General features: G+C 25.6%; 1 protein-coding gene across 1 annotated transcript; it reads left to right on the top strand.

Annotated features, from left to right (window-relative positions):
* Nucleotides 1–5,957: 5,957 nt before the first annotated feature.
* LOC102585219 (ribonuclease 3-like) lies at nucleotides 5,958–6,939 on the top strand. Its single transcript, XM_006343215.2, has 2 exons — nucleotides 5,958–6,236; nucleotides 6,464–6,939. The coding sequence occupies exons 1-2, from the start codon at nucleotides 5,994–5,996 to the stop codon at nucleotides 6,932–6,934; spliced, it is 714 nt and encodes a 237-aa protein (XP_006343277.1). The 5' UTR covers nucleotides 5,958–5,993; the 3' UTR covers nucleotides 6,935–6,939.
* The last annotated feature ends 2,748 nt before the right edge of the window (nucleotides 6,940–9,687 follow it).

Raw genomic sequence — 9,687 nt, 5'->3', positions numbered from 1 at the left:
TATATGTATTGGTCTCTTGTATTCATCCTATATGCAATTCATTATTTATTGTGATGATAGTAAAAAATATATAGCCTTTTTTTTTATATGAGTTTCACACTTTTAATATCAGTTACTCTATTTTTATATTCAAACACGCCTAGTTGGGTAGATGATGATAGTTCATAAACGAAAAAGGAACAACTAATTGTTGATATAATCAAATTTGAGGTGTGTTTTGATACATAAATTATGATAGTTCAATTAAAAAAAGGAAATAACTGATAATTTAGACGTGAAACTCGTAAAAAATAAAATAAAATTCAAATGTATGCTTTTTACCATTAATTAACTCTTATTTATTTCATATATTTTCAACTTAAATAAAACTAAAATGTTTAACACACTTTTACTGTAATTATTGGATCATGTCATTAACCGGCTAAAATTAGAGGAAGAATTAATTTAAAGGGAAAAGTTAAGTAAAAAGTTTCCCTTTTTGACCAGCTGTAGAAGAAGTTCTTTAAGTTTATTGTTCAAATTCTTCTAAACGTTACATATTTATATCGGATCTTCTAAAAATGAATTAACTTAATAGAATTTAATATACGTCTGCTCACATTTTTAAAGAATTTGTGATATATTTTAGTTTTACCATAATACTTGTATGATGTGACTATTATTGTTTTATCAATTTGCCAGTCATCAATAATTAATTCTCGTTGATCACATTTATTGGATTCTTCCAAGATGTCTGTCTACTGGTACTTTTTCTAGCCATCACTTGCCATACCCTAGAAAAAAAAATTGTTCAATACTTTTTAAATTTGGTGCAAAATAGAATTTGGAGGAGCAATGAAAAATATACACAAAAAAAAAAGATGATAGATTTGAGGTCTCTGTGATGCCATGTTGAAAAAATATACAATAATAATTTTAAGAGTTAATAGTAAAATATAATATAATTAAATTAAAACATTAGATTTTTCGTGTTTTATATCTGAACTATATATAAGGTAATAATATCAATATTATATTAAAGCACGAAGGTCCTAAATTTGTTGTTTGAACTTTTTATCCTTCGTTAAAAGATTCTGCTTTAGACAAAATCATTTTCCACCATTTTCCTTCCATTATTATTTTTATTTTTTTCAATTATTATTTACTTTTACTAAGTTGATAATTGTAATTTGTTATGGTTTGCAAAGATAAATAGCAACCCAAAATCATCTTCATACTATTTGGCCATATTTGAAATTTCAAGCAGCAGAAAATATTGAGTACGTTTGTTTTTTTTAACTTAAAAATCTCTTAAAAATTCAAGTCTCTCTCATTCTTCAACTTTATTAGTTATTTAAATTATTTCCGGTAAAATTTTAATTTTAATTGTTACTGCTTGTTCATTAAGAATTGATAAAATTTATTGTAAATATTTTATTTGATTATGTGCAAAGCAACTTTAAGTGCCCCTTCTGATTATGAGCCTTGTTACGGCGATAAACGTGTCACACACACATTGGAATTGCAACAACGACTTCACCAACACACATTGAAATGTAGGGCTCTTGATAATTTTTGTTATCCATATATTCAAAAGAAATAATAGTAAAATTATTATTATATGATGTAGGGGTGTACATGGCCGGGTTGGTTCGGATTTTTCAAATATCAAATCAAATCATTTGTGTTGAAATTTTAAATTTATAAACCAAACCAACCCAATAAAACTTGGGTTTTTTTGGATTTTTTTGGATTTTTCGGGTTATTTCAAATTTTTCCGGTAAAGTATTCATACAAACATATAATTTACTTGTACTTCAAATATTTCTTTAGTCCTACCAAAATACAACTATCTAAGATGTTTCTTAAAAATATAACACAATATGATATGATTAATGACACTAAAATATCCAACAAAAATAATAATAATGAAATCTCGTACAACAAATATTGCAAATTAACAAGTACATAATGAAAATGATCATAATTTAAAAGTACTAAATCATGCTAAAATTAAGTTTAATAAGTATTAGTTACATGACTAAATATTAAAGGAAATTAAAATTAGATTATGTATTTAATTGTCTAAACCAATGTAAAACTAAAGAACAAATATTCAATATTATTGTCATTCTTAGTGTTGAATTGATTTTCTTTTTGCATTAGTATTAATTTGATTTTGATTTAAGCTTTATTATAAGGTAATTACCAACATCTGTGGACTATAATCTTTATTGGCCCATTCATAATTCTAAAGTTTCAAACTTAAAAATAATATATTAAAAGATAAAAACTATGAAAAAGTATAAGAAATATTTAAAAATTATATCAAAGTAAATATTTTTATATATAAAATAAAATTTTAAAATATATATATAATGTCGGGTTGGTTTGGTCTCGGGTTGATTTTTTTTTAGTTAAAACCAAACCAACCCAAATATAGTCGGATTTTTTTTTCAAAACCAAATCAAGTCAAACCAAATTACTAGTCGGGTTTTTTTTCTGATTGACTCAATTTGCGGTTTGACTCGATTTTCGGTTCGATTTTGTACACTCCTATTATGATGTGTATTAGATTTGCCTCTCTCTAGTAATCATGTGTATCGTTAATGAAAATTATATTAATTTGTAGTAATCATGCGTATCGTCAAAGAAAATTATATTAATTTGATTGTTTAATTAAAAATCAGGGCCGGCTCTATGCATACTTAAATAAGGCATTGGCCTTAGGCCCCCAATTTTAGGGGGCCTCAAATTTTTACCAAGAATAAATTATGTGTTAATTTTTTATAGAAAAAATATTAATTATTTATGATAAAAAGTATATATTTAAAATTATTATTTTATTCTCTTCAACCCCATTCAAATAGAAGAAATCAAGAAAATTTTGTTTATTTTCTTACACTTCTCTCCACTAATACTCATATTATTTTATTCTTTTTAACTCCTTTTACACTTTCTTCTTTAAATTGTTGATAAGTTAGAGTAATATTTTGTCAAAAATATTCAATTAATAGTCGAAAAGTGTGACAAGTGAATTGTAAATTCTTTTTTCCATTTCTTCTTAGATTTTCAAGCATTACAACAACCATGGTAAAATGTGGGGTAACCAAATTATCAACTTCAGCAAAGATATGGTTCTAACTCTTATATTTATTTGAAATTTGTCAACTTATTACTTGTAGAACTATGTTAACAATTCATATAACGATTGTCCGAGTAAAATAATATTTTTTAACGTTGAATTGATAAAATCTTATTTAAAAGTAATAATTGAAAAAGAAATCGAATAAATCATTTACATATAAAAAAAATATAAAGTAATACTTTGTATTTAAAAATGTAAGAAAAGTAAATTTTAAATAAATGCATGTGAAGTTTATTTAGATTTTAGGCCTCTAATTAAGATTTCTCTTTAGGCCTCCGATAACGTTGAGCCGCCTGTTAAAAATAGACGATCGACAATAAGGCTTTTCAAGGAATGAGTAAAGTTTTCAAAAAAAAAAATTAATTCTCTCCACGTGACTAATTAATTGTTCCACAAGACTCGGTTAAAATATTAGCAAATTGAGCTGCAAAAATAAATAAATATGTATAGCACATAAAATATATTATTTTGCAATGGTGAATCAATGAAAAATTTAAAATATATTGTCTACTTTTTTAAAATCTATAAAACAAAGATAAAAATATACTGTCTACTTTTTTAAAGTCTATAAAACAAAGATATTCAGATGGAGAGTTTAATTTACATTAATCAATTTCAACACAGAATGAAACTCTTAGATTAATTTTTTTTTTAAAAAGTTAATCTTAATATGAGTGAACTAAGGTGTTTTAAGTTTTACTAAGCTTTCTTTATAAATATGAATTGAAAAGCCCTCTAAAGGATAAATATACCGAACCTAAAAGGTAAGTCATACCTCTCACCCTCGGTTCACGGGGTAGGTATTCAAGTGCCCCATACTCTGAAATTAATTAGAGTGATGGGATGAGTGGAATTAGGGGCATTGTGGTCATAAACCATGATTTTATGGACCTTGTTACTACGATGATAATTGAAGTGTTCTCTAATGAATATAGGGCTTTTGATAATTTTATACCACGTCTCGGCACACGTATTTGAATCGCAACAACGACTTCACTGGCAACGTCACTAGAAACTCCTCTGCTAAAACCTCAATAGCCATAAATTAATATAACAATTCTGAATTCTCAACAAAAAAAAAAAGAAAAAACTAAGACGAGTCTCGTTATTCCACTTTATGAATATCCTTGTATATATAAATATTTGAAACAGATTAAATTCCTTAATTTGATTCTTAATCTAGTAAGGATTACTAAACTATTTTAATTGTTTTTGAACTTTTTGCCCTTTATTAAAAGACTTTGCTTTAGACAAAATCACCTTTTCACTATTTTCCTTCAATTACTATACTATTTTCTTAATGTTATTAAGTACTAACTATAATATAAACCCTAAAATAATTGGCCAAATCATCTCTAAGTTGATAAAATATTTTGTTTATTAAGGTATCCTAAAACAAAACAAAAAAAAAATAAAAAAATCACGAGTCCTAATTATACGAGGACACTACTAAAATATGGACAACTTAATATTGACTATATCTAAAATAATGGAAAAGTTTCCTGAATATGTATGAAATAAACTCCTAAATAAGGGTGGTTTTAACTTTAAGTTTAATTTTAGACTAATTTAGATTTGGTAATTTAATTGTTTTAAACCAATTAGAATTTTATTTAAATATAAAATATAAAAAGTAAAAGTAGCGCAGTACGAAGTTATCATAATTACTAAGTGGGAGTAAATGTTTTAGGAAACCCAAATCTAATGGGAAGTGTTTTGTAGGCCCAAGTGAGTGTGTATTTCCTTTTTTCCTGAGTTATCACATAAAAGGATCCCAAATTTAATTTAAAAAATAATATTTATATTCAATATAGTTCCAACAAATTGGGAATTCTCAAAAAAAAATAAAAAAGCATAATTACTAAGTAATTTCGTGTTTGTCTCTTATTTTCCGATTTCCGATTAAGATGTAACCGGTTTTGGTAAGAATGGTACTTAAAATTTTGTTTTTATTTTTTCAATTATTATTTAATTATATTAAGTTAATGTGATTAGTTTTTCCTATCTTTGTTTAGGGGTTTGTATTTGTATAGGAGATAATGTCAAGAAAAAAAGGCAAAACAGTTACCTAATTTATTTGAACAAGGATTCTTAAAGTGGTATAGAAAAAATTATGCAGTATAAGAGTATTCTAAAACGTAAAAGTAAAAACGATAAAAAAGAATCCTTATTTATATTGGACAGTAATTTTTTAATTTGTATAAAAAATAATCCACATACTTTATTTAATAATAAATGTATATAAAAAAATAAATTATTGTGTATTATAAATAGATTTTGCATATAAAGTGTACAACATATATAAAGAGAGATTATATATACATATAAAAAAGTAAGCCCAAAAATAGGTGGAATAAAACGACTAATTTACATTTAATCAATTTCAACACAGAATAGAATTCTTAAGTCAAAAAATTTAAAAATAATTTATAAATGTGATTGAATTAAGGTGTTTAATTAAGCTTTCTTTATAAATATGAAAATGAAAAGTCCTCTAAAACATATCTATGATGAAGTCCAAGAAATCGTGTTTTTCTTGTCCTGACATCACAAGAGAAGAGGCAAGAAGAAGGTTTAGTTACGTATATGATAGTGTTTGAAAATCAAGACTTGAAAAACAAATAATTTAACTTTTTTAAAAAAAAAAAAATACCTAATTTGATAGTATTTAAAAAAAGCATGTTTCACCTAATTTCATCACACTAAAAGCATGTTTCACCTAATTAATTTCATCACACAAAAAGATGAAATTGTTTCTCTCTTGTTATAAAAGCATCAATTTTCCCTTTAGAAATAGGAACAAAAAGTTTTTGCAATCTTTATTCTTCTAGGAATCAAATTAGGGAAGTTAATCCAAATAGTTAATATGGAAACTCGTTATTTAATTTTTATATTAGTTAGTACTATGATTTACTGTAAAGTGGAAAGCCAACTATTTAATCATATGCAATATGTATTAGTATGGCCTCCTACCATTTGCCAAGTGCGAAGTTGCAAAACTGGTATTCCACATTATCAGTTTATTATCGAAACTCTCCGACCTGCGAGGAAATCAGGATGGTCTAGTCCTCCTACAATTGCAATAGAAGACCTGAAAGTAGACACTCTCGTAAGTGTTATTTTTTAAAACTCATAATACACAATTTTTTAAATATGATTACAGTTAATTAGAGAATAATTGTTATTTTACTGGAAATGACTAGTGTGTTTAAGTGTTTTAATTTTTTTCTTTTCTTGTTTTGTTACTAGTATATTGTAGTATATATATTATATATATATGTGGTTTCAAGTAATCTTATAATTATCGTTTGTCTTTTTTTTTTTTGCAAATTAAAGATGAATAATAAACCAATATTGAGGGATCGTCTCAGAATTATTTGGCCAAATATAATAGAAGGCCATACCGATGAGTGGTTGTGGAAGCGCCAATGGAGTGAATGTGGGTATTGTACTCAGTATGCACTCAACATTACTGAATATTTCGAAGCAGCCAAAAAGATAGATAACATGATGATGCTAAAGAAGATGGATCACAATAATAATCTAATTGACTATTTAATAAAAGGAGACATAAAACCATCAAATCACACATCATATGAGATGCGTGATATAAGGTTTGCTATCTCCAAATTAGTAGGAGATCATATTGATGTATATATCTCATGTTATATCAATATGACTAACCATGTAAATATTATGAAGATAAGACTTTGTGTGGATCCAAGTGTGAACAACTTTGTTAGTTGCCCCATCCTTCAAAATAATATTTGTGGAAGTGATACCAAAATCTTCCTTCCCACCTTTTAGTTTTTATGTATACTATTCCATATATTCAAAAAAAAAAAAATAGTAAAATTATTATTATTATATGGTGTTTTTATGTATTTTATATATTCTAAAGAAATAGTAATAAAATTATTATTATATGGTGCGTATAGACTCTTCATTCTCTTTCTTTTCAAAGTATATCGATGGCTTAAAATTAGATGTATTGATATTTATTTGATCATTTACTACGATCGATGGAAAAGGGCTTTCCAAAGAATGAATACAAAAAAAAATTAAGAAATTATTTCCATGTGACTAATTAATTGTTCCGTAAGACAGTTAAAATATTAGCAAATATTGAGTTGCAAATAAAAAATAAATTAAATTGGATATCACAAAAATAAATGTTTTTTCCAATCGTTAATCAATAAAAAATTTAAAATATATTGTCTACTTTTTAAAACTATATAAAACAAAGGAGATTATATACATATAAGAAAATTGCCCTAAACTACATAGAAACTACCTTATTAGACATACATTACTACTATATATACTAATATTACCTTTACTTTTAAACAATTACATATATTATCACTTTTAGTATTTATACCATATATTAATAGATTATTGAAGATATAATTAGATACCCACATCCCTTAAAATTAGGATTGATTAATTATCTGCTTAATTAACTCTTTCACTCCAAATCAACCACTATCTCTTAATTCTCCGCGCCCATATTTATCACTCAATTATGTCTGCTCCTTTCTGATTCAAAAATTTCACCGTACAATTTCATTCCAACAATAGATCTACTCTCTTCTTCTCAAGATATCATCATCATGGCCGACAAATTCTCCTAAACCCAAATATTATTTTGTATTGTTCATTTATAACGAAATCAAAAAAGTAATTGTTACAGAGAACGCTTTCAATTCAAAGTGGGTCTTGATTGTTTGTCTTCTTAAGAAATGAATCTTAGTTTTGATTATGTTAGTCGACAGCGCAAAAGGATCAAGCGGAGTATTGTAGAGAGTTTTTGTTTGTTGGTGTTCTTCTAAGGCTTTCTCTAGTTACTGTCACATGGATGTGGTAGTACCAATATTACTTTGATATAGCCCTTGAAATATGTGTGTCCAATAAGTAGTAATCTTAATTAAGATTTGAGTTATATTTTTAGTAATGGGGTATCCGAACATGTATATGTATCCACCATTAAATTTCAGATATTAATGATATGACAGATACTCTAGAGTCGTGATTTGTTCGTGTTTCAGTTACTTTCCATATATATTTAGATACATATAATTAAATGTATATGCTTATTATGTATTCGAGATACATGTTTTTGGATATAAAGTATGAAATTTAGATACACATAATTAGATGTCTATTCTTCTTCTTTTTGTATATTACATATTTAGATACTACTATGTATTCGAGATACATGTTTTTGGATATAACATATGCAATTGAAATTTGATACATCAAATTAATACTAGATACATATAAAAGATACATGAAATTATTACTAGATCAAATAAATAGATACATATAACAAATACATGAAATTAATACTAGATACTTTTTATGATACATATGAATGTACTTGTATGACACTTATGTATCTAAGTGTTTAGTTTGTTGGATACATCATATATTGATAATAGATACATCAAATTAATGAATTTATTATATTAATAGTAATAGTTTGAAATTAATCAAATTACATTAACAAGATCTACATGTTTTTATCTTTTATTAATAATATTAATGAATTTATTATTTCAAAGAATAATAAAATGAAATTAATTAGACATAAATACACTCTTGATTTTCATCTTATTTTAAGGGATTTGATTAATTTAAATTTTCAGAATTAATTGTCTATATATTTTGAAAATCCTCAATTACTCCTCTAATTAAGGAAATCAGTTACAACCAATTAATTTAAATAAATAAATTTAAATAGAATATGTATCCCGATTTTAAAATTCGGCAGATACATGTATCTCATGGATTCAGACTCATGTATCCTCAATACGAAATATGGTAGAGGAAGTAATATTTGAAACTATCAGGAATCTTAGTAATTAAGACCTAATCTAGTGGAATTTATGTAGTTTGCCCTAAATTTTACTAGTTTAGATCCTAATTACTCAGTTTAGATACATATATTAAAGTGTTTGAATTAAATGATTATAACTGATTTGCTCAATCAATAGAGTAATTCAACACTGTTAATAACTTTTGAGAATCTTGATATCTATTTTTTCACAATAGCCATTTTTATTTAATTTCAAAACTGTGATTGTGAAGTTGTTTTTACACTAGCCAGATTCATATACATATCGGATACATAAACAAAAAAATCAGATTCAAGACATTAATCACTTAGATATATTAATAGAAAGAAGATACAAGACATCGAAAGCTTAGATACAATAACATAAAGATCAAATACATAAAAATATTACATCAAATACAATATTACATAAAAATACATAACAGAACAACTGATGTTTGAATAGGAGTAATTCTCATTTATGTGTTGAGAGAATGAATGAAAATCATTTTTGATAGATATTCTAAAGAAACTGTGTGTTCAAAAGGATGAAGAGAGAAAAAATGGTGGAGAACGTGGAGAGATATTGTTGGGGGAGGAGATTGAGGGAGGTTGAATTGTTGAAGTATCTTTAATTAAGAGAGACAATTATTCAATATCATATTTAAGAAATTTATGTATCTGATTTAATTTTTTAAAATATATGGTATAATTATTAAAAAAT

This window comes from Solanum tuberosum, unplaced genomic scaffold (assembly GCF_000226075.1).
Source record: "Solanum tuberosum cultivar DM 1-3 516 R44 unplaced genomic scaffold, SolTub_3.0 scf00039, whole genome shotgun sequence".
NCBI classification, from domain to species: Eukaryota; Viridiplantae; Streptophyta; class Magnoliopsida; order Solanales; family Solanaceae; genus Solanum; species Solanum tuberosum.
The sequence above is the reverse complement of the archived record's forward strand: the minus strand, read 5'-3'. Positions and strand labels throughout refer to the sequence as shown.